The sequence below is a fragment of the Lottia gigantea genome (genome assembly GCF_000327385.1).
Source record: "Lottia gigantea unplaced genomic scaffold LOTGIsca_111, whole genome shotgun sequence".
Lineage (NCBI taxonomy): Eukaryota > Metazoa > Mollusca > Gastropoda > Lottiidae > Lottia > Lottia gigantea.
The window spans coordinates 95,706-122,828 of NW_008707025.1; the positions used below are offsets into that span (position 1 = coordinate 95,706).

Sequence of the window (27,123 nt, forward strand, 5' to 3'; positions counted from 1 at the left end):
AGCAGAATCCCTAAGTTTGGCCTCAAATATTTCAGTTTCCATGGTGCTTTAAAACCACTTTAAAATTCTCAATTTTAAATTTAGACTACACATGCTAGTTTTTACTTTCAAAAAGTTTAGTTATGATATTTGCTGTCTAAGATAAGAGGCATTTTGTTTACATAATATAAAACACACATGTTTCTGTAGAAAAAAATAATTGAAGGGAGAATAAATGGTTGAGGGTATAAAATAGCCATTTTGATGAAATGATAGGCATCTATGAACCAACCTTTATTCATGATAGATAGTCAGTACAGGTGATAGATCTTACTATCGTAATGTAACAAACGTCGACCAATTTCTATTATTAAAATTTGGACGGGAAGAGAGTGGGGTTTTAATTCCTGACACTAGGCTCCGTGATCTAAGTTTAGAAATCTGATCAGTATGGTTAATCGACACATGGTGAGGATATCACAACTGATAACATCTTTTTTTACCTTCTGTTTAAGAGAGTTCTAAGGTATCTAAATTCAAATTATTACCTAGTGGAGTATGTTTATTATTCGGCTGAGTTTTATGGTTAATTTAATCAGACGGAATTTCTCATTATTTCAGAATCAAGTATGGAAGTCAGGAAAAGAGCGGGAACATCGTTTACAGACGGATTACGAAAGTTGATCATAGTAATTACGTTAGTCTTGGAACTCTTTATTTCTAAAGGTAAGATAACTATTTAACAGCGCCATCTGTTGTAAACCAAGTGAAATAATCTCCCTTTGTTTAGATTACTGACTTAGTTTCTGATGATGGAACAACAGAAAAGTACTAAAACTAATAGCTGTACATCATCACCTTTCAGGTTACCAAAATACTAATCAAAACATTTGACTGTTTTATCATTAAACCTCAAATAAACTTTATGATCTCTTCCTGTCATATTTGGTGTTGCATGACAATGGTTATATAAATAAAACTCTTATTATTCATTATGTATAGTAAAAACAATATACATGTGAAAATCTCCATTATATTTTTGTCCAATGTTACGCAATGTATATGTATCATTGTCATTCCCTTTCTGATTACTAGCCTCAGCCAAATTTACTTTGATCTTGATTACTTCAAAATATCGTCTGAAAATTTAATATTGTAAATGTGAAATTTTAGGACAAGAGGTTACACATTAATTGATCATAATTTTTTTTTTGTCCTGTTGACTGAGTTAGTTAGAAACGTAATATTTTTTTCAAATTTTTGTCTAACTTACTTAAATTATGGATTTCGCGTTTCGTTTTGGGTTCAGACTGTTACCACTTGTTTATTTATTGCCATTATAATATTTTTTGCAAATTTTTAACAAAATTAGTTGCATATATAAACATTGTTTGTAAATTCCATCTTAAGATGTTATTATTTAATATTGAGGTCCAGGACACTAATTGGTTTCCAGTACACCAAAGTGTTGTCAGTAAGATTTGTTTCTAAGCTGTAAAGTTTTTACTGATCGGAATTGACAAATTATGGTTTCTCATTCGCATGTCAAGGTTGATTTGAACTGCTTTAACTCTTAATTAACAGCAACTATAATCATGTTAACTTTTTCGATTATTTTTTTTTTGAAAAAGAACAGTGGAATTAATTGGCTAAAAAAGTGGTCTTGTATCAAATTAAAGACCTTACATTAAATGGATTATCAGGTGATTTTTTCCAATCAAATTCATTATTTGACATCCCATGGGAAAGAGGAGGAAAAAAGCCAGACTCTTCTTTAACAGTTCAATTTTATCCAAATCACACTTAATTGATAGGGAAACGTCAATTGTGAAAATAGAAGCGAGTGTGTTAGATGATTTGGGTTGAACCTAGAGGTTTTGTTTAACTGATATTGGACTGTAAATGATAGGTTTCTCTGAGTTAGGTCAATAAAGCCGATACTTTTCCAATATCAGGCAATGAAATAGAGATATTTCTAACTTTAGAACTTCGTTAAAACCAGTGTGGTTCACTGCTTCTAATGGTATTATCTGTTATTTGGTAAATATCCATGTTGCGTTTGAAACTTATGTAGCAGACGGCTTACAAAAATAGCAGAAGTCACAGAAAACAACCTGCCTTTTCTCTAATGATTTGTTGAAATGTTTTTTATCATTGCTCGTTCTCCTATATCCGTTTGTTGTTCTAATAACCAAACAGTTGATAGTTTTCTTCAGCCATCTTGGGCCATCTGTTTACGTGGAATCAAACCAACTTTTCATCTCCGCAGCTAATCAGCGGAATTTGTCGAAAATTGGTTACCTTAATTAGCCAATTATTTTGAATCTATCTTGAGGAAGGATCTGTTTAAAATAAACATGGCTATCAGTGCTAATACACTGGACCATATCTCACCTGCGCCACACTATTTCTATATCAAATTCCATCAAAATGTTTGCTTCAGGTGGAACCAATACCGCTACAACTTGAACTTGATTTGACTTGTTCATGTTCAAAATGGTCTGGAACCATCAGGTCTGATTTCATCCTTGATTTATTCAAGGTGGTTGAAATCTTAGAGATGTTCCTATTATCATGATTAAGAAAGCGGTATTAAGATGCACTTGATTACTAGATTTATGCACCATGATTCATCTTTTTCTAGCTTAAAGGTCTGACATTGCTTGTTGGCTATATGTAGATGTTCAATTGTCAAATTACCATATTTTATAGCCAATGTCACCACTTTAATTGAGCCAGTGCAATAAATTATGGAGGCATTTGTGATTTGTGGCCTATGTATAAAAACAGTATTTTTTCCTTTCTGATTAAATATCTCTGTTAAGTTATGTTAGAGTTTCCAATTTTTTTTCAATATCACAGCATTTGGAAAAAGTTACCTTGATACAATAAAGTATTGGCTCTTTTCGGCTACCTTTAAAACATTTCAGAATCCAATCCTATTTCAACGACTTTTTCTTGTAAGGAAAGATGACTGGACATGATTGTGTCATTAAATTTTTATTCTTTCAAATTAGGAAATCCTGTGGGGGTCACAAAAAGGAAGATGTGATTTAAGTATTCAAGATTAATACAAATGCGCATCATTAAATATTTAAGTTTTGGTTGATATAAAGGGAGATTGATGCATGTTATTTTATTGCGTCTGCTACAACTTTCTCTGATTGTGTCTTCTGCACCAATTTCAGTTCGGTTGATGACATAAAATATTGACTCAGTCATATTGAATGAACATTTTTCTACATGATATGATTACTTTTACCGGACACATTTTCCGATTTCAATCATTTTCTTCAATATCTTTGAAGTAATATTATTGGAAAGGTTGACATTTTGGCAAACACGGACACCAAATGTAACAGGAAGTGTTTAGGAATGAAACTAATTGAATTATGCGTTAGAATAGTCAGGTCCACTAGTTTAAACCAGAAATTAACCACTACAAGTATTTTATAAAATAATTAGAAAATTGAATCAGAATTAGGAAGGATGAGTCAGATGATTTAATGCCCGTCTGATTATCAGCAGCTGCCTTCTGCAAAAAATAGTCTCAAAATTGTGTTGATTTTTCATCCAATCTCAATATTATGCTCATCTATTATAGTTGACCGTCTGTCTAAATCTCCTTTGTGTTGGAGACTATTTCTCATTTTTCATCAGGAGAAAAAAAAACATAATACTTGAACCTCATCAATAAAATGAACATTTAATTCCACCATTTTCATCATGAAACAACCGATTTAGTACTTGGTACTCTTTGACATAAAAAAGAAATGGTCCCATTTAAAGAGTAGTTGGAAGTGATTTGTGTTTTGGCTAATTGAGACCACATGAGTCATAAAGCGTGTCAGTATCGTTATTATTATCAGCATGTAAGGCGTTGATTTCAACCTGGTAACTTCATCTTTTCTACTTTTATTTTTTAGCTTTTCTCCAAATCTTCTATCAACGATGCATAAAAAAATATAACTTTAATTGGTATTACAGGTTCAAGCTTACAACGGTTTATAGTTGAACCAGAAAATACCAACGCCATTCAGGGTAGTACTATCATACTTAAATGTACTGTATCTGATCGCAGAGGGGATGTCCAATGGACGAAGGATAAATTTGCACTTGGAATTGACCGAAACTTGCAATGGTATCCTCGTTATTCCATGATAGGTAGAGATACGCAGATTGGTTCTGGTCGTAAACTAGGTAAGTTAGTAGATATTGTTATGTTTTATTAGACTGACAATAAATTTAGAATACCGATATATAAAACAGACTATAGATGTAAAACACATCTGGTTCGGTGTACTGCACTTATCCTGTTTTCCTTTTATCTTTTGATATCGGTCAGAATTTTATTAGTATCATGCTGGTAAATATTGTGTCCAGTACTGAATGAAGAGAACATCCTGATACACCTAAAGGGATAATATCATCTAAACTTTTGTTTCCCAGTTGGTAGAGCTCAATTTCAGCTAAAAGTATCACTTTTTGAAATGAAAATTTGACATGTAGCTCATTTGCAGTTAAAGAACACCATACATGCACATGTGAAGACTATGCTGTAAGATTTGAACCGACATATAGAAGCGAGGAGCACATATAACAAAACACAAGACAATATTATGGAATATAACACACTTCTTTAATAAGGTTAGACACATAACGTTTCAACACAATATACACGTGTCGTCATCAAATGTAATGGCAAGAGAATAAAACATAACAAAATATATACCAACAAGAAACAATATAGAGATTAAGAGAGACAATAGATAAAAGGGTGATGTTATGTTATATTCCATAAAATTGTCTTGTGTTTTGTTGTATGAAGACTATGTTGTTATTAAAATAATACACAAACATGGGCAGGATATTAGAAACTGGTCAGAAATTTGAAATAAGATGAACTTCTGCTGACCAGTGTTTTCAGATTGATTTTCCCAAAGAGTGCTTATTAATGATAAAATCTGTATATAATATCAGTTAGTGATAGATTTATCTTAAATAGTTCAGATTAAAATAACACAGTGGTGGCACTTCTTGAGTAGTCTTTTTCATTTCTTAGTACTGGTTAAGGTCTTCTTGGTAAACCATAAAGCTACAAAGATACTATTGTAAACGATAAGCGTTCGATTTTAAGGATGAGATTTATCAGTGGCATGGAGACCTAGTTGATAAAGTTGACTTTATGAGCTTGTATAATGTTTAGTAGATAAGTTCATATCTTATGCCACAGAAATATCTTAATGCTATGTATCTTTAATAATATCCTATAGTTGCATGGTTATGTCATACAATTATCAAGGTTGTTTAAGTGGTTGTTACACTGTAACTGAAATAACCAAAGCAAAAGCTGAGCAGAAAGTTGGGTGGATGAGTTTTCCATCATTGCCATAATTCATAATCTTGAGGATTATCATATAAACTTTTGATGTTTAATTTTCTATTATAGTTTGTTTCAATTCTTTTGTATGTATTTTGATAATTTCCGATAAAAATATGTAAAGAAAAAAATTGAAGAATGAATTGTCACTATTCTTCTGCCAAGGAGTAACTTTTGATGTACCCTGCCTTTGGAGCAGCCAAAATTTTTATACTATGAAAATCTATCTGAAATAAGTTCTAACAGATGTTTTTAAGAATAATTTCTATATACCTGAAGCTTTATGAATTGATAAGATAAGAGTTATCAAACTTATAAACTATATTATCAGTTCAACACACCATCAATTCCTAACATTTGACCGTCTGTTAACATTTAATATCACTATGTTCTGATTTCCCTTCTACTGAAACATTTGTTTTGATGAAAATTATGAAGATAATAACTGACTTATTTTTCCTTTTGGTCATTGGTTGATAAGTGAATTTGTTACCTTTCCTTGGCAATGTGTCAATTTACCCTCTGTCAAGGATGCTGTATATTTGTAGAGTTCACATGTTTTAATCTTGAGTATCTTTGATGATGTTTCTTAAGATGTATATTTTGCATCATAGGCTAATAATTAGAAAAACCAACCTCCCTCTGTTTAAACCATCTGTTTCAGTAATGTATAGGAATGGATGTGAAAAAAAAACAACATGAAATGAGTTCAGTTATATTCAAAGCATAAATTTAGTTCAATTCTAAATATTTTCAAATGGCTCATATTCACAGAATTAAGAATGCTTCAGAGCCCTGCTTCCAAACCTTTTCCAATCTAAAATCCCTTTTCTAAATATAGCCCCCCTTAGTACCTCCTCAATTCAACCAAAAGGCATGAATGGTTCACACAGAAAACAAAGATGGCCGAATCCATCACTAATATTACAAAACACTAAAATTCAAATTTTCCAAGAGAGTTGGTTGTGCTGATTGATACCGTTAGTGGGTATGATTTAAAGGAATCAGGCCTTTAGAGTATCCCAGCAACTAACAATTAAATAAATCAAAAGAACGAAAAAAAAACTTATGGGTGATCCTTGACTTGGTAACATTTAGAACAGGAAAAAAAATGGCCAGGAAAGTGATACCACAAGCTGTGGAAAGAATTAGACTATTTTTATCTATTGCTGACATATCAGAAAAATAAAATGATGTCATTTGACAAGTTAATCTATTTAATACACAGCATTTACAATCCATATATAATGGCGTCATTTTGGATTAGTTCAATCAAAAACAGACTATATACCAAATGAACCTTGTTCAAATTACCTTCATTTTTGTAATTGGTATATATTGTAAGATGTCGTACACAGGGGGGTGTTCGGCAATTTGACAATTTCATGATCCCTACAATTAATTTTTGTTGTAAATTTATTTGAAAACTGAGACTGAGTGCATGGTGTTACATGACTTGTTTGGTGGGGGGGGAGGGGAGGTTCACATGTAAAATGATAGGAAACATAAGAGTTGGGGGATTGGGGCCATCTTTTGTTTTGAAAGTACATACTCCCATTCTCCTCTTTAAAAACAAGATTTATATGGATTAAGGAAGGGTTTTCAATCCTGAGTTGTATGTGTATGGAGGGTCATTTCAAATTCTTGTCAGAGGTCTGTTGTTTCTGTAATTGAAAAAAAACTTTACCAAATTATGACTCAATACTAACTACAAAAAATACCTTGTCCCAATTTATAAAATGCTTTTTTTTAGACTTTGTTATTGTGGTAATCATAAACAACAAAGAAATGATTACTATAATTAGAATTCATATTCACATGTCAAACCTAATTTTCTGGCATGAGTTGGTTTAATCAAAGACATTCCATTAGCAGCACAAATTTTCAGGAACTGCCATCTGTCCACATCAGCCAGCTGAAAATGATGAGATTGATACATAATGTGTCATCAGTGTCGCTACATAAAACTGATTTCTTCATTCATATCATGACTTCCCCTTTAAATTTACATTTTCACTGACAAAATGTGAAAAGTGTTGACATTCTACAGTTATGCCACATTTTGTAAAATGTCACATCTGAAGACAAATTAATATGCAATTTCACACCCCATTTCTTAGACGTCACATCATGTTTTTACTACAATTGACTGTACTAATGTTCATTTGATTAGAGAGTAGGAAGAAGGAGGTAGAAATGGTGTAACTATCAGGTATTCTTATCAGAAGATCTTAACAATGCCACAAACAGCCTCCATGTTTCCCACATCTGTTAAATTATGGTGAATTTCTGGTGATAGTAATGTCAGTTTCATGTTAGGGCAGTTCGTCCTTGCTATACAAACAATCTTCATTGCTATTTTCCAAATTCTGCCTCAGCTACCATTGAAATAGGAGTCATGTTTTTAAAAGAAGTCAACTCAAACATGCATCATGCATGAAATAAACAAACAAAAAGTGATGACAGGCGGCCATATTTATTTGTAAAGATAAATTGAGTGCAGATGAGATATTTAACCTTCTTGTACAGATTTTTTTATATTTTATAATGATTGTCAGTATGTTGTCATATTTTCTTCCCTTGATGAAGATATTCCTGTAATTGATATCATAGGTTATGATTCCTGAAAAAAGTCATAGAAGTAAATAAATGTAATATGAGGTTTTGGATTTTCTTTCATTATGAATAATATTTCTTAACTATAAAGTTCGATTTATAACCAGGTTTCTTGAATGTTATTTTTGGACATGGAAATGGGGGTAGACAAATGTGCAGTTCTGGATCAAATTATTTCCTTTATCTTTGCATTTTAAAATTTTTATTGTTTTTTTTTTTGTCAGCCATTTTCCATCTAAAAGAATATTCAAATATTAGATTTTCAAAAAGAAAGGCACTTCAAAAAGTAAGACCTCTATGATCGAATGTAGTCATCAAGAATCAGGTTTGAATGCCAAGATAAAATTCAAGTCAGACGACCAAAATCAAATTGTTGTTCATTTGATACCAACAACTTCATGTTATTGTGTCAGACTTATTCAAATAGAAAGTTTATAAGGAAAACTAGTCTAGGAATGATGTTTGAAATCTTATATAATTCTCTATATTTTAATTTACAAATTTTGTATTCTGATAATATTATTCTATGGAATTTGAAATCAATTTGAAAGTCAAGACATCACATCATAGAATATCTACTGTGATTTCAAAAAATATCAAATGGACTTATTTTACAACACATTTTGTTGGTTTTGGTGGATTTGGTACTGTAGGATTGTAAATATGGTTTCCATCTTGTGATCTTATATGAAACCTTGAAATGTGCACCAACAAAATTTTATTACAAAATTAAATTTGACAGAGATGACTGATGCTTTTAAAATCACTGGTATATTTTCAAAATTGAATTTCAAAATTGAATTGTCACGTCAAACTTGTAAATATAATTCAATAAGTCAATACACAGATAATCTTTATGTATCTAGGAAAATTATTAGTGACATCACTTATTCAATTGCCATCTCTTTCAATGTTAAATCGTAAATTTCAACCTTCTATAACTTTTATTAGAAATTTTGTATATGTCACATGAAAGCCTGACCTGTATTGACTCATCCAAAATACAATTCATTTTGACCATGTTTATTTTGTAAGAGTCAAAGTGAAAGTAGAACGCTACAAATATCTCATTATCTCCCAAAATCTGAAAGAAAATGCAATTTTAGACATCAAAGTTTAAATCTAAAACAAAAATTAATCAAAAATGGGCTTGCAAAGGAAGTGTGAAAGAGGATTACAATTGTATACAATAAGTATTAAAGAAATTTATGTGGTCTGAGTTCTATGCTAGACGTGATATTTCTACTATTATTGCCAGTCTATAAGTATGTGAAGAAAATGATAGCGATTAGTTTCGGGTAACAACAAAATAAAAAGTGGAAACATATCATTTAATTAGAATATGTCCCAATGCCAGACTTGAAAACCTGAACACTTGATAGAGAAAGGATTGGAACGAGAATCAGTGATAAAAAAAAAAATGATTGCCTGAAGTACTGTTATTATTGATTTATTTTTAGCCACAGTGTCGGGACTATTATAGCTTATTAACGTAAAAATCATTATCTCTCCTCCCTTTGTTCTCCCTACCCTTTAATTTACTGGTCATCTCATCAATTTACCGGTCAACTCTTGATAGATTCTGGTCTAGTCCCAGCACCCGCTAGAGATTTTACTGTGGCTTATTGTTAGTGTTTAATGAAGATGTTGAAGCCATTAAAAAAAGAGTAGACTGTTGAAAAATTGTTAATGAGGAGGGTCTAGGAAGGGATTAGCTTAAATCTCAAAACAAGTGTCGAAGGGCATGACAAAAAAAATTACTTTGCATTAGGATTGTCATGAAATTGGTAATATCTGCACTTGAGAATTGCATATTTTTTCTGAAAGTTAAAATAGTCCTAGCCCCTTGTATTTTGTATGAAATCGTACAAGAACTATATGTTAAATTCAATTCTGAAAAGTGTTGTTGCTTCATTTAGCTGAATTTGAGCCTCTCGGCCATTAGACAAATAATTAGAGTACAATATTCTTAAATTAACATGTTATCAAAATTCAGTCATTTTTAGATAGGTATTAGTAACAATTCTTTACCAGTGTTTGTAGTCTGCTTTCGTCAGACAGAATTGTAAATTTGGAACAAACTACTTAATAGTCTGCCCAACTTCGATGCATTGTACAATGTAATGAAACTTCAGTATGAAATTTGAGCCTGTGAATTCATGACCTTCCTCAAAGAATTTTAATGGCTTCTTTGACATTAGATATTAGAAAATGAGGACAATGAAATATGCAAGATTGAACAGGATAATCTTGCGTCTGAACAGGAAGAGCATAAATAAGGATCAAGACGGATAAAGATATCATTTCTGGTAACTTTATGAAAATTTCTGATTAACTTGTGATATCTCTTAAAGACTGTTAATGGACTCAGATCCATCTTTATTTTAATAAAGATTGTCATATTGTGACATTTGTGAAAATGAAATGAGCCAACTGTCAGATTGGAGATTATAGCCTCTAAACCAGACTGATTTCTCTTTATTGTGGCCAAAGGGTTAAACAAATGTGATCTAGTAGATCTCTTTAAAAGATATTTATTTGATGGAAGTGAACTTTCTTTTCTGATAATTCCCATTCTAATTGCATGTGGCTATAAGCTGTGTAATTCAAATGTTTAGGCATTTGCATTGTAAAGAGTTGTTTAATCCTTTATGGATGTTGGTTGATTTGCCAGAAATCTTATCTCCATATCCATATTTGATGCAACAGTAAGTGTGTAAAGATGGCAGAGGGACTCTTCTCTTGTTCTTGAATGTATAAACAAGAATAAAATGTAGCCTAAATGACATGACCTTGCACAGAAATTGGGGAGAACAACGAAAAGCAAACAAAATATATATTTTAAGACAAATTATGGAAAGTACATCTCATGCTGCTGGCTTATGATTGGAAATTTAATCTTCAAACCATCAGAAGTGCTGTTTTGAAATTAGGGTGAATTGTCTAATTTTAGAACTTAATTCTGTATAAATAAATACTGAATAAAATACAACATCATATACTCATCTCTTAGTAGGTCTATATGACATTAATTTTATTTCACCTGTAACATTCGCATCAATGGCTACTAGGATAAATGCAATGTGTCTGCTGTGTCCTTAACAGAGAGAAGCAGAATGAACCTCTTCAAGATTCTTCCTCCCAGTATATGGAAATTTCTTGTTTGCATTAATGGTTGACTTATGAGTCTAATAAGAAGGTCTCAGACTCCAAAAGCTGTCTTTAGATTGAAAGACAAGGAGCAAGATTATGACTTTTTCATTTTTGGTCCTGTAAAGTTTATTCAAGTGAAAATAAGTAATGATGACATTTGTTTTCATTATTTCACTTCATTTCCTATGTAGATTAGATTATCAAATATAAAAGATTAGTGAGAATAAACCAATTTTCCTGGTCATCCAGTCCATTGGTTTCTTGATTAATCATTGTTAGTGTTCATGGCCTAGTACCCACTACTCTACTCCACTTCTGACAATAGCATTGAAGAAAAATGACATTTAATTTACTATCAGACTAAATACGTAAGACATTTTGTCTCAGAAAACCATGAAATGGCAACTAATGTAATTAGTTAAGTTGTAAGCGTTATTGATTGTTTCAGGTTGGTGCTGTTGTGTTTTGGCAGCATTCTGGAAATTTCAAGCAACACACTTAACCAGTGTTTTTTGGTCCAAAGACCTGAAATATTGTAATGTCTTTAGTGATTACTCCAACAATTTTGCTTCAAGTATCAGCTTATTGCCATATTGCATTCATGAAATCATTTGAGAAGCTGATTAGCTAGCTTTGCAGCATCTTCACAGTGTCAACAAATTTCTTACTTATACCTTAACTGCAATGGCCACTATTCTTGTATCATGGAATGCAGTGATTTGATAGGATTGTACGCCAGCATATACAGCCAATCAGAGCCATCCACAGAAAGACTGTAAACTTTATAGCTTTCTGTTCCCAGACTTTCTGTCAAGGGCTCTGATAAGCTGTTTTTGCTAGCATACAATCCAATCAAATCCCAGTATTTACAAACTTTTGTGATACAGGAAAGCGGACTATTGCAGTCAAGGTATAAGTAAAAAATTTCATAATAGCTTGCCATTGTGGAGATGGCTTAGCAGTAATGATACTGAAATTGTTTTTAACTTTTTAAAATTGAATTGAAAAAAGGTTTAAATAATGGCCACTGGCCAGATTAGAACTGATATGGCATAGTATACAACTAATAAGTGTACATTTTCATTTTTCCGTTTTGTAGAAAAAATAGATTTTGTACATGTGAGAAAATATTAATTCAAGACTTTTTTCAGTACTGATTACTGACAGTTATTTGTCATTTATCTATTAACCCTTCATTTCCAGCTGACAGACTTTAGATTAATGATTTTGAACAAATAAATATGATCTTCCATCATTTATCCATCATGATATTTCTATCTTCTGTCTCTCCTAGGGGAATATAACCTACAGATAGTAGATGTAGAGTTATCAGATGATGCTATTTATCAATGTCAAGTTGGTGCAACAGAGAATGTCAGTGGTATTCGCAGTAAGACAGCAAAATTAAATATATTATGTAAGTAATTACTATTTTCTTAACCCTTTATCACCAGTGTCAATGAATTAATTTGTTGTTGTCCCTTTGTGATCTCTGATAAAAATGTATCTTCTATAGAAAGTGTCCAAAAAGCTCTAAAGGTACTTTCATGATACATGTATAGCTTTGAAAGTACTCTCATGATACGTAAAGCCTTAAAAGTACTTTCATGATACATATAAAGCCATAAAAGTGGTTTCATTATATATGTATAGCTTTAAAAGTACTTGCATGATACATGTATATATCCTTAAAAGTATTTTCATGATACATGTATAGCTTTAAAAGTATTTCCATAATACATGTATAGCTTTAAAAGTACTTTCATGATACATGTATAGCTTTAAAAGTACTTGCATAAGTTGCATGATACATGTATATATCCTTAAAAGTATTTTCATAATGCATGTATAGCTTTAAAAGTACTTTCATTATACATATATAGCTCTAAAAGTACTTGCATGATACATGTTAATATCCTTAAAAGTATTTTCATAATACATGTATAGCTTTAAAAGTACTTTCATGATACATGTATAGCTTTAAAAGTACTTTCATGATACATGTATAGCTTTAAGAGTACTTGCATAATACATGTATAGCTTTAAAAGTACTTGCATGATACATGTATAGCTTTAAAAGTACTTTCATGATACATGTATAGCTTTAAGAGTACTTGCATAATACATGTATAGCTTTAAAAGTACTTTCATGATACATGTATAGCTTTAAAAGTACTTTCATGATACATGTATAGCTTTAAGAGTACTTGCATAATACATGTATGATAATCTGGAAATGCCAATGCTAAAAAGTTTGCCCAAAGATCAGCTGGTAGAAAAGATTCCTGAGCACCTTGTTTATGCTTTAAAAATTTTGTTGTCTTTTTCTTTCTTAAACACAATAAAACAGCTGAAAATCTAATATATTCCAAGTTTTTTTTACTCCTAAATAACTATACATGTATATGCTAAAAACTTAAACAATATGAATTCAGACTTTTTGAGCTATGTAAGTCAAAAAATTGTCAAATAAGCCTAGTGTTAGTCAGTACCTAAATGACAAAAGTTCAATGTACCTGGTGCTTCCAATCAACATCTCACACCCAATAATTCAATGTCTTTGATGGAGTTCTTGAATAGAGAAGGAAGAACCTGTCAGCATTCATAGAACTTCAGGAATCCTAAAATAAATTCTTACTTTGATAAATGCACTCAATATTTAAAGATTCAATGTCTTTCATCTATATTTTGCATATGGTAGCCAATTACATCACACTGTACTCTATATCTATTACATTTGTAGGAGGATGCACATTTTTCCCGCCTTTTTTCTCTCTTTTTGATGCAGAAGTTAAATTCATTTAATGGAGGATGATTTATACGTCTGCTACACCTGTGAAGATTTTGTTACATTATGAAAGTGTAAAGGAGATAATTATAAAATTATGTCTGATTTGAAGGTAGATGAATATCAAATATCTAAAAAAGATTTGAAATTTGTAAGAGTTTCTTCTGGTTGTTGGCCTATTCTATTCAAAATGTCTTCTCTTGCTAAAAAGCAAAGCAAAATAAAAGGCTATCATCTTGTTCGGCTTTACCATATTAAAAATTAAAATCACATGATTGCATTAAACTTAAAATTCAGTTTATGTGTTCAGTTTTTAAAGACATACATATGATATATATTCAAATTGGCCTATAAAATTTCATTTTTAGTTTTAGCTTTCTTAAGTATAGCTTTTGTGACAAGAAAGTGAGCAAGTTTAGAGTGTTAACGTGGGATAAATGTCAGAAATGAAATTTAAAAGCCTTATTATGTTCTGTATTCAATGTTTAAGATCTCTATCCTTAACACGGGAAGTTTGAAAGACCAGACAAATTATTGTTAATAAAAATTTTCGTTCTTCATGGAGATCATTTTAATAGCTTATAATATATTATATTATAGCACATATTATTTCATTTTAAAGGAACTTTCATCCATAATACAAATAAAGTTACAGGTTTTCTTTAATATATTACATTTAAAATCAAACTTTTCAATTTCAAAAACACAAGTTTGTAAACATTGATCAGAAAGAAATATTAGAGATTAGAATTAGTCTCAGAAGTGTATTCTGTTTGACCTAACCTCAGATTATTGGTTAAGAAAATTGATAGTCTTTTGGGATTTTCAGGATGTTGTTTATCTGATAACCTAGAAACCTTATCACTTCTGGGTCCACGTTATTTACACAAATTATTGGTCGATTCCTCATTTCTTTTTGTCTTTTATACTAGTTCCTGGAATTTTTAGCTACATTTAATCTTTATGGACAGTACTATAAGACACTTCTTCACTAACCTGAAGGTCTAGGTTTCAATCACTGAATTGGTCAAGAAAATGCCTTCTGATGTTTTATTTCAATTTTATCCTGCCAGTAATGCAAGAGGGTCTGACTTTTTTGTATTTAGAAAAAGAGTGAAGCTGATGGGACAATTAATTGAGGTCCAGCATGTTACAGGCTATCTATGTGAAAAATGAGTAGGATGATGCTGCTGTCCTAGAAAAATTTCCCTCATTGAAAACTGCATGGTGTTGCCTTTCCTCATCAACTCATACAGGTGCAAAATAGTAGGACATAAAACCATTTGATGTATTTTCTCAATTCTTATGTCTGCCATTGTTAGGTGGTAGGGCCTATGCTGGAAGTAACCCAAAGTTCAAAAGCCTTCTGCTATCAAAACATATTTTGGAGAACAGACGTCTATCCATGCTGTACCATTTCAAAACACTTACCCCTGATTATTCTTAACGGATTAAAACAGTGTGGCATCTTGACATGGAACAAGTTACCTGAACAGGTAAAAACATGTAAATCTGTTGATTCTTTTAAGAAAAAGTTACAAAAAACAATCTTTTCAAAAGGACCTTTATCTAAGAACTGTGTGTGTAAAATATATACAATGTAGGCCTATATGTGTAATACCATTCTATTGACTAATAAAGATATATCTGTGTTTGTAAAGCGCCATAGAATGCTCACCTTAGAGCAGTATTGAGTACTTATTTCAATAATCTTAATCATAATCTTTACCATTGAAGAAATTATTTCTGTAGAGAAGTTAAGAAAATAAACTAGTAAATTAGTACCATGGTGTAAAGATACTATCAGTAATATTAGTAAATTACTCATATGATATGATAATATTATATACTTTTCACTGGACCTCCACATAAAAAATACCAAATTAGATCATTTACACTTACCCTCAATATATCATATCCTTCTCTATAGTCAACCAAATAGTAACATTGTATGAGAGACATTTCTTTTAACTTGAAGCAATGCCAGAATTAGTAAATGACTTTTTGGCTTCCACGATGTAAGATATTTAAAATTCATATTAAACATATTAAAGATGAGATGCATAAAAATTTGAGGCAATTATTCTGTAAAAACAATGTTGACTGAAATGTACCTAATTTAAATTTCAAATTGAATCAAATGTTTCTCCTGCTCACTTGGCTTTGTAATTCTTTTCTTTTCGGATTGTGACTAGTTAAGAGATTAGGGTGGCTTGAAGGTAACAAGTAACTATCCAACAGAAGGCACTGGCACAGGGTTAAAGCATGCAATGTTCACAAATGTTAAGGTTATTATGTTAAAATGGAAATTCGTACTCTTAGTTCTAAGATCTAAAAACAATAAGATTATCAAAATATATTTTTTAAAAAAAACTGATACTTTAATTCTTGCACGGAAATTATAAATCGATGATTATTAAAATAACAAAATTTTAAAATTTACCAAATACCTATTTAAAGAAAACCAAATACTAGATGGACTTAATGACAAGTTAAGAATAATCCTTAGGCAACAGACACAATTTTATGGTATACAACTCCAGAGTTTTGTTGTATGCAGCTTTTCAATAATTTACATGGAACATGAGATAAAATGATGATGACAATGTAATAAGTATGTTAAAAAGTTATATTTATAAAACTGTAGAAAAGTAGTTTGGTAATGTTTATATTGGTGTTCTTCTTGTGAAGATAAATATAGAGGTTTAAAATGTACTTTGGTACAGTTATATTGATCAAGAAAAGTTATAATATAAAACAATGGTTCTGACTGTAACAGTCTCTGATAGAGATAACAGTTCATTGTGGAATTCTATTTTTACACCCGGATAATTTTCTGTTTTATTTCATTGTTTATTAAAAATAAGAACAAAGGCATGACTAAATGGTATTTGGTATGATTTTTTAATGAAATGATAACACTATCTGTTTCTTCTGCTGTGAATTGGAATTGTTCCCAAGTCTGTCGAAGCTATCAGAGTATCTGTAGAAGGGCTAAATATATAATAAGAACTGGGTTATAATAACCATTTAGGAAAACCAGATAATGTACACATTTCCTGGTGGACATTCACATGTATTTGAGTGCATCTGGAGTAATCCAATTTTTTTAGGCTCAAAGGCTGATGATAAGGTAGCATAGAGCTACTGATGTTCGAGTTTAGCAGAAAAGCAGATATTTGAGATCAGTTTGAGGTAAGCAGCAAAGCTGATGTTCGAGTACAGCAGAAAAGCAATTTTGAGTTCAGTTTCAATTCAGCAGAATAGCTGATGTATTGAGTTGAGATTCAGCTCAGCAGAACAGCTGATTTATGAGTTCAGCAGAGAAGCTGATGTTTGAGTTCAGCAGAGAAGCTGATGTTTGAGTTCAGCAGAACAGCTGATTTATGAGTTTAATAGAACAGCTGATTTATGAGTTTAAGAGAACAGCTGATGTTTGAGTTCGGCTGAGAAGCTGATGTTTGAATTCAGCAGAACAGCTGATGTATGAGTTTAAGAGAGAAGCTGATGTTTGAGTTCAGCAGACAAGCTGATGTTTGAGATCAGCAGAGAAGCTGATGTTTGAGTTCAGCAGAGAAGCTGATGTTTGTGATCAGCAGAGAAGCTCATCATTGAGTTCAGCAGAGAAACTGTCATCTAAAAAAGCTCCTAAGAATCTGATATCCAGATCAACAAATAAAACATTGTTTTAACAACTCCTATTTTAAAATTAATGAATACCTTTTAGTTTAGGTTTTGCTTAAGAGATGTTTTAAAAAACATTTAGCACTTTCTATGGTTCAGGATCCAAAATGTATCTTATAATATAATGATATAAAATTTGGCCATAATAATTCTATAGACCGATTTCAGATAACTATTAGATAATGTGGACTTAACGCCTTATTCAATCAATATACAGTCATTTTCTCTTCATAAAAACTGGATATAATACATCAGTTTTACGGAAAGAAAATATCAAATATCTTTCACAGTCCATTTCACGGCAAAATTAGGAAAGATTTTAATAGTATGTTTTAGTGAAATCAGCAGGAAACCAAAATGCGTTAATTTCCAGGCTGGCTATTTTGATTTCAGTTAGGATTATTATATTTATGTGTTTATAAATAATAAATCTGAAATGGGGAATCGTAAATAAAAAATGAAATATTTGAAGTTTAAGATGTAAAAAGAGTTGTCCAGACATCTTATAAAAATTTTATTTTAAATCAAACACACTTCTATTAATTCCTGGACAGTTTAATTGATCAAAATTCACACTTATATAGCCAAGCAAAGAAATTTGAGCACATCAGGGTCAAATTCAAAGCATGATCAAGTAAGATGATGCAGCTTCTCAACAGGTTGGCTGATGATTTTGCAGTGGATTTTGCAACAAACAAATGATTCTGCTGGTGTGCAATGATTGTCTATGAGATTGTTTTCTTCATCCTATTAGCTTTAAGCTCTTGGGGTTCATGTCTGTAAGGAAGTTTTGACCAGTGGTTCTTAGCTAAGCATGTTGACCATGGTCTAAACAATTTAGGCTCTTTACTGTTTGAAAATGTTAAATTTACTCATCAGTTTGAAATGATATAGATCCCAATACTCTACTTTAGTTCAAACATTGACCAACTCCTACATTTCTAAAGGGAATGAGGCAGCCATGTTGTACGTCTGCTCCGCGAAATTAAGATCAGTAATAGAATAAGACAAGAAATCATTAATAATAAAATAATAACTTTGTATTGAAGTTGACATGAGTAAATTGTCTTGGGGCTACTACCATGAGTCAATGTTTGTCATCTTCCCCTAGTCCAATATGAGTGTCTATTGATCACTGCTTAATGGGATCTTCATCTTCCCGAGTAAAGGAATGAATGAAGGAATTAAGCTAGGATTATATTTAATTCTTCTACCGCTAGTAAATTAATGAGTTTAAAGACTGAGATTAATGAAGTTGATGAACAAGTTCCTTTGAGAACTAAATGGGAGATTAGAGAGCTGAATTATAGTTCAGAAGGTTGCAGATGGTTTTTCAGAAAATGTTTAAATTCCAGTTCACTTTTAAGCATTACAGTGCTAGATATTACCATAAAGAAAAATCAATTTAGTTTTATATTTTTTACATTTTCAGGATAGGTTTAATAATGTCTCACAGATTTTTTTTCAAACCCAGATTCAACTGTCAGTCAGGCAGATCTGAAAACTGACGTGGAAGAATCAACCAGCAACTTTAGATGATGAGACAATAGAGGCCTCTTGTGTTACAGGTTGTCCATGTTCGATGATTGTCTTCATTTGCCCATAATCATGGACAAAAAATAGGTCATAGAATTCGAGAATGACAAAATAATGGAGGATCATTTTAATATTCAAGCAATATTTTAAATTTGACTATTTTTGAATTTCAGTACCACCAGATGCACCAATGATAGATGGTGGACCAATGTTAGAATTAGTAAAAGGACGACCAACTAATGTATCATGCCGTGCATTAAATGGTAAACCTGCGTCTGATGTTAGTTGGTATATTAACGATGAACGTGTCCGAGAAACTTACACCAGAAAAATTACAAAAGAAGATGGTAAAAGAGTGGACACCATTGGTATTGTTACTCTCAATGTCACCAAATCAGATGCTGGCAAAAAAATTAAATGTTATGTTCAAAATGAGGCTATGACAGACCCCTATTTTGTGTCTGCTACCATAGATGTTCAATGTAAGTATATAAATTTTCAATTTTTCAATAAAATAGAATTAGATGTATTACCCAAAATTGAATAATAAACACACCGATTTTTTTTACCGATTTTTTGATGGGGTCGATTTTCGGAATGTGCAGTCAGTACACGATCTTACTTATTATGTATTGCGGCTGGGGCGCTTGAGTACCTTCTTGTTGATCTACCATAAACAATTTGTCATCCAGTTTGAAAATGAGGTGACAGATAGGAAGAAAACTTTTACTTTTTTGTGCTTCTTTTCTCTTGATGATTCACTTACTTTCTTCTGGAATGGGAGATGAAGAAAAGTGAGATCGTGAAATCGTTGGTCAACCTTTAACTAGGTCACGACAACTTAACGGGAACACCCATAAAATGCACACTTGCCTACAGGCACGTCAAGACATCTTTCAATTAAAAATGGCAGGTATTTCTCAATCACTCCCGATTTTGTTGTAGGGCTGTCATGGACAAATGCACACTAGCCAAATTTTCCACTCCAATATTAGTAGTGTAAAAAAATCAGTAAGTTTTGCGCCAGCTTTGAGGGGCAAATTTATTATGAAAATTAAAAAATCAATAATGTTAAAAAAAGCCGGCAGAGGTTTTATAACTCAAGGACATCAAGTAACAGATTACAAATTGCTTTTATAATAAATTCATATGAAGCAACATAAATTACAAAGCCCCCATATAGTTCAATACTTCAACATTTCATATCAATAGTTTTTACGACCATGATAAATTGGTGTATTGAAAAAAAATATGTCAGCCATTTGTTCAGTTTGTCAAACATGTGATTTAATGACTCTTTATGGAAATTTGAAAGATATTTTAATAGACCATACAGGGAGTTTTAACAATAACATTGTCATTATATATTCATAATGACAACCCGGACACATGTTTTTATTCATAAAAAAAGTCATAGAAAATGTTTTAATTTCATTAGGTCATTTGTTAATTAATTATATCTATTAATATAATCATTAATTATCCTGCATCTTAATCAACACCTCTTTAATTAACATATCACTTCTGACCCCAACACCCTCTCTCCCAGGGGAGAGTATTAATTCACGCCTTGCCGGGGTCATAAAAGACATTTGTAAACTTTTTCTAACCGAATGATGTCTGGGTTCCACTCAGTTCCTGCGAGATTTGTGGTTTAACACGGATGAATACATTATTCTTCTTGTCAGTTGCGAGTCATTAATTTATTTGATGAGGTTTTTAATTAAATTCAATGTAATCAAGTTTTTTAACGAATGGAATATGACAAGTTCAGAGCCTTTGAAGAGGATTTCAATAGGATAATTATCGCATTACACCAAACACTTGCTTATGTAAATAAGGCCACTGAGGGGAAAAAATTGACACTCAACATTCAAATAAGAGACCAAAATGCATCATTTTCATGAGAAAAGAGTGTGATAATGGAAAGAAAATAAGGGTCTTTGTGGCGTGTATTTGTCCATCAATTCTATAATTGACTCCCCTGGAAATTCAATGTCATGAAAATATGATCTCCAACGTAATTCCAATGTTTGACAACTTCTTTAAAATACCAAATTACTCCAATTTTCTAACGTCTGTGAAATTCCAACACTGAGTTTCTTTTGTGTTGCATCTTAAATGATGTTTGCCAAGTTGGTGTTCAATGTTTTTTTAAAATGCCCACTGCAGGGATGCATTGTAAAACCTCGGCAGATGGATATTATTAAATTGTTGGACTTTATTTAAAATATAATTTCCATCTTGAATACTAAAAGGCATCTGAGTTGACTCAACATGTAACCTTTGATCCAGTAGATCAATATTTGTGTTTCATGCATTAAGTAATTATTCAATTTGACCAATTAGCAATCATTTCATATGGTGTGTAGGATAATGAATTCAATTTGGCAAAATCTTCAAAACCACTTTTGCCCAATTATAAATCTTAAATCTAAGTTTTCTAATTGAGTAATTTTTTTCTATATTTAAGTTGTTCCAGAAGTCCAAATGAGTTTAAATTCATCAGAGCATGTACGAGAACATGATTTTCTTAGATTTAGTTGTAGTGGTTTAGCTAATCCACCAACTATAACATGGAAGTAAGTTGGTCTAAATATCTAGGAATTAGTCCTCTTTGTACTCATGTCAAAGATCAGTTGTTGAAAAAAAGGTATATAATGCTGACTGCAATCCAAGTAACCAGATGTGCATGCTAAGGATTCTTATGATATTTGGAATTCAAAAGAATAAGTAAAAGGCACTGTTTTAACGACATTTGTGTCATTGATTTCTGTTTGGCATTGCCAGTCTTCATTATTCCAATCAGGTGTAGAAAAGTAGAACATAAAACACCGTTTTTCATGTCATTTCTAAACAATTGTATAAACTGTAATGTTGTTTCCAGGTGGTATAAAAATGGTGAACAATTATTAGATGAAAATAGAAATATTTTAGACATTCCAAGAGTGACAAGAGATGACCATGGTGATGTCATTTCCTGTGAAGGTATTAATGATGTAGGATCAACCCGGAGAAACTACCGACTTGATGTTCATTGTAAGTCTTCATTTTAGCCATTTCCATTCTTTTTTCCATTTGCAAATGTTGTCTTGTTTCATACATTTTTAAAGTTTAATCATTGTCACTTCCAGTTTCACACTCAAGAATTTAGTTGATGATTAAAATATCTTTTGGTGAAAAAAAATTAGCAATAATGTAAAGTTGTTTTAGAATTTGAGTGATCTCCCTTAGTTACTTTAGTGCTTAGGTTTTCAACTACAGGGACATGTCCCATGGTGGAGACAATTGCACTTTTCTTTGGGGACAATTGATGTGTCACAGCCAAGTCACATTCTGTGAAAAAGAAAAACTTTCAAACATCTCATATGATGTCTACACTATACACAGCCTAAATTAACATTGTCTAGGAGTATTTAGAGAATTATTACTATCAAACTATGAGAATGTGCTTGATATCCAATCATAAATACGCTCTCGATATTTGGGGACATCATATTCATGCTGATTCAATTTGGGGACACATACAAAGACAGGTTGAATACCACTGCTTTAATAAAACAAAAACAGCAAATCATGAAATTGAATCTTTTTTTTTAGATGGTCCAAGATTTAAAGGAGTGCCACAACATGCTAATGTAGATCTTGGTGATAGTGTATCACTACGCTGTGAAGCAGATGGCAACCCTACGCCTAGTATAATCTGGACTAAAAAAGGATCTAATCATGTGTTAGGTTCAACTCCTATGTTTAAGATTAACTCTGTAACTAAGAATGATATCAGTGTATATATTTGTATGGCAACTGTCAGTGGTTTTAGTGAAGTCAGTAGAGAAATATATCTTTTACAAAATGGTAAGTATTATTATGTTTTATCTTTGTGATCATTCTAATCAAAGGGAGAAAACCATCATATAGACAAGCAGTGAGAACAACTTCATATTGGCCATCCTAACGACCAATTGAAGAGCTTTAATAGTGTTCTCAGCTCACCGACAAAATTTGAGCCTTCAAATCCATGTATGTCCGAAATTATCTGCTTTTGAAAACTAAAATAAGGACTCGTCTTTTCTTGTGGCTTTGACATATATAGAAAAGATTGTATAGAATAGAAAGTTTAAGGTATTTTTAAGGAATTAAACAATTTTCTTGCAGTTCTAGTCTTTCTGAAGATTATTTACATGTATTTAAGATCCAACTGGAGAACCATAGATTGGAAAAATAAGTGTTGATCGGCTACTCTTCAGTTCATTTGAGGTGAATCTTGATGTGTCAACTCCCAAGCATCTGATAGTCAGAAAAGAGAATGAATGTTAAATTGTTAGGTACTCTTTGTAAATTTCAGGTCCACCAAGAATAATGAGCGAAGGTGAACAGTATGCTAGTAAAGGTGATACAGCACTAGTAGAATGTCTAACTTATTCAGCACCATTACCTCAAAATATCTTATGGATCAAGAATGGTAAACCAATAAATTATGCATCATCAGGAAGATTTTCAGCTTCTGAGGAAGATTTGCCATTTGGAAGAAAAAGTACTTTACAGATATTAAATCTACATGAAGAAGATTTTGGTGATTTTAATTGTAGTGTGTCAAATAGTTATGGTCAAGATATAGCAACCATAAAGCTAATAGAAAAAGGTAATATTCCTTTCTACTATTGGATTTATTTACTGGTTAATATGAAATTGAACTTTCAGTATAATGATAATTTCAAAATAGTATTTCGGTTATACTGCACATGTAAAAAGAATGGTTGTTTTATTTATATTTCAGTTGTACCACTTACCCTATATAACAGGAGGGTTGTGTTATTTATGTTTCAGTTGTAACACCATCATATATTAGGTGGTCTTATTGATGGTATAGTGTTATGTAATACCACCATTACCCTATATATTACCATTACCCTATCATAAATGGTATAATGTTATGTTATTTATGTTTCAGTTCTACCACCATTTCCCTATATAGAAGGGGGTATAGTGTTATTGTATTTATATTTCAGTTGTACCATCTTTATATAAGGGTGGTGATAAAGATGGTACAATGTAAACTCATTTTTATTTCAGTAGTACCACCATTACCCTATATAATAGGTGGTCTTAAAGATAGTATAATGTTATGTTATTTATATTTCAGTTGTACCACCATTACCCTATATAATAGGTGGTCTTAAAGATAGTATAATGTTATGATCTTTATATTTCAGTAGTACCACCATTACCCTATGTAATAGGTGGTCTTAAAGATAGTATAATGTTATGTTATATTTCAGTTGTACCACCATTACCCTATATAATAGGTGGTCTTAAAGATAGTATAATGTTATAATATTTATATTTCAGTTGTACCACCATTACCCTATATAATAGGTGGTGTTGTAGGTGGTATAGCAGTATTATTTATAATAGTATTAGTATGTGTGTTATATCATCGGTATAAATCAACAGATTCTAATAGTGTTTTAGGTAGGTATCCTCATCAGACATTACATTAATCTGCATCAACCTCATGGATGTGTTCATTTTGATCACAACTTACTCAAGTATATATGAAATGTGTTTAGTTAGTACACCATGTGTTCATCATACTGATTTACCATGTAGTTCTACTGACACTTAAAGGGATTGTAAATATGTTTTCTTAACTTTTTAGCTTCCATAGGACAAATTATGGCTTCTATATGTCTGTGGTTCCAGTAATATACGTAGTGCTTAAGTGTATAGGACACCATAAAATGCTTAGTTTTAGTGGAACCAGGGATGTCTTACTGGAAATTTGAATGGTGCGAATGGATGCTATCAGTATTCCCTATACACCTAAGAAGTTAAAAGAAAAATACATTTTACAATCCCGTTAAGATTAAGAACAAGGTGTTTGTTGACTATCATAAGATTTCAGCATTGTTTTCATGTCATCTTCATCTTTCTGGAAGCATCAGAATGTCTGTAATGTTTAAGAGTCTGATATTATCATGTATCTGGTAAAACCTAAAAAAGATTTGGAATATGCCAGAATCTTAATTAACAAATATCATAGTCACAACTAAACTTAATTCATTTCATTCAAATTAATGATTCAACTCAAATTTGATCTAAAATTTTTAAAAAGTGGACGTTTTTCGAAAGTTTGGTTACAAATTTTGAATGATGCATGAATAGATGATTAAATGTAGAAAATTATTAAATAATTCAGATGAAGATATTCCAAATTTTGACTATTTTAGGTTCATATACAGATACTGATAGTAGTACAGAAAATAAAAAACGTGAAAAATCTGATTCACCATCTACGCTAATGGATCAATGGCGTCAAGATTATAATAAAGATTTTTATCGTTATTCTGCAGATTACGAGGATGTTAATTATGGAAAGGTAAGTTGTCATTTATATTTTATTGATAATATCTATTAAAAAAACATAAATCTTAGTTAAGAAATGCTGGTTTTTGAACATGTGGCTCAAATTTCCAGGCAGATTTTTAGTTAAGTAAACACCTGGAAAGTGTAAATAAGAAAATAAGGACGGTTTTCCCCTGTCAGTGATGCAGGTAAGAGGGGCTGACATGGAAAGAGCGTCTAGTCTTTCAGGTGGGACAATAAACTGAGGTCCTCTGTGCTACAGACTGTGCACGTTAAAGATCCCTCGACAGTTGGAAATTCGAAAAAGCAGGCTAATGCTGCTGTCCTTGCAAAATTTTCCTCATAGCACTCTGCATGGCGTTGCCTGTCTTGATTACTCCACATGGTGCCGAAAAGTAGGACATAAAACTCATTTCATTGTTATGCATTTGCAATACAATAACTGAAAATTAAAAATTTCCTATGGATTTTGATGGGTATTCTTGCTGTCATATACTAGTTTTGTGAGCCAATCCAGTGGTTTAGTAATGGAAATGAAATATGCAGTCATTAAATTATTATGAAAATAGAAAATGCATGCATGAATGTCTGTCTACATGATATCTAAGAGTTTTTAAACACAATGTTTTTTTATATTACAGGAAACCAAGCCTCCTAATAATAATTCCTATGGCTTTATAGAACCATATCAATTAAATATATATAATCAGAGACAGCCTGGTGAAGATGAATATTTAAGTGGTAATGAAGTTTTAGAAACACCAGATAGGTAAGAATTATGTTTTCTAATTTTCTAACACATTTGGAAAAAAACTTCTACAGATCAGTCTTGCTTCAAACTGAATATATTTTATCTTGCATTTTTTAGCTTTTGAGCTTTGGCAAACACTTTTTTTTTAAGTTGTGATACAGGTAGAATTTCAGAGCAGATATTAAATCTTTTGAGATCATTATATATATGTAACTGTCCTTTACTAATTTAATTGCTGGCAAATATGAAGTCACATTTTCATTTTGAGTTGTGATACAGGTAGCAGGGTAGAATTTCAAGGCCTTCTAGTAAATTCTTATGATCAAAATTAATCACAAGTCTGATAGGTTACATGAAAAACTACATATTGTATTATTTTTCCCCTTCAATCTGAGTTTTTTTTCTTTTTAGATACGATACATTACATGGTTATAGTAGTTTTAGAAGTACACCGGTACCAGACCCTAATTCAAGACTTCCACCTGCTAATATCAATGCTACTAAACTAGCTACCAATGTTTAAAGATATTTTATCAACAGGGTCATCTTCAAACTTCCATTTGAGTGAAAGTAACATCATTTAGTGAGACTAAACCAAGTTTGTGTTGTGTTCCATCAATATCGACAAACTGAGAAAACTGCTGTAAAAACATAAATCATTGAAGTGTTGCACAGCCGTACTTATAAGACACAAAATTTGAATATGCGTCTGCTAGGGGAAAATTTAACAACAGTTGCCATATGCAATCTTAGTTCTTACTCCAAAGAATAAAGGATCACAAAATATATGCAAATGGAATATATTGGAAAAGTGTTTTCTTACAATGTTGTATTTAACGAAAGCTAAAAATACAGTGGAAAAATATTGTG

At 31.6% G+C, this 27,123-nt stretch overlaps 1 protein-coding gene across 1 annotated transcript; it reads left to right on the forward strand.

Moving 5' to 3' along the window:
• Positions 1 to 608: 608 nt before the first annotated feature.
• On the forward strand, positions 609 to 26,776 carry LOTGIDRAFT_171177 (hypothetical protein; the record flags this gene model as incomplete). The annotated part of the gene is made up of 15 exons (XM_009047374.1): positions 609 to 705; positions 3,967 to 4,179; positions 12,423 to 12,545; positions 19,310 to 19,618; positions 21,610 to 21,718; positions 22,024 to 22,175; positions 22,737 to 22,991; positions 23,482 to 23,778; positions 24,146 to 24,181; positions 24,280 to 24,306; positions 24,350 to 24,442; positions 24,486 to 24,608; positions 25,367 to 25,515; positions 26,144 to 26,271; positions 26,665 to 26,776. The coding sequence occupies 15 exons, from the start codon at positions 609 to 611 to the stop codon at positions 26,774 to 26,776; spliced, it is 2,223 nt and encodes a 740-aa protein (XP_009045622.1).
• Between the last annotated feature and the right edge of the window lie 347 nt (positions 26,777 to 27,123).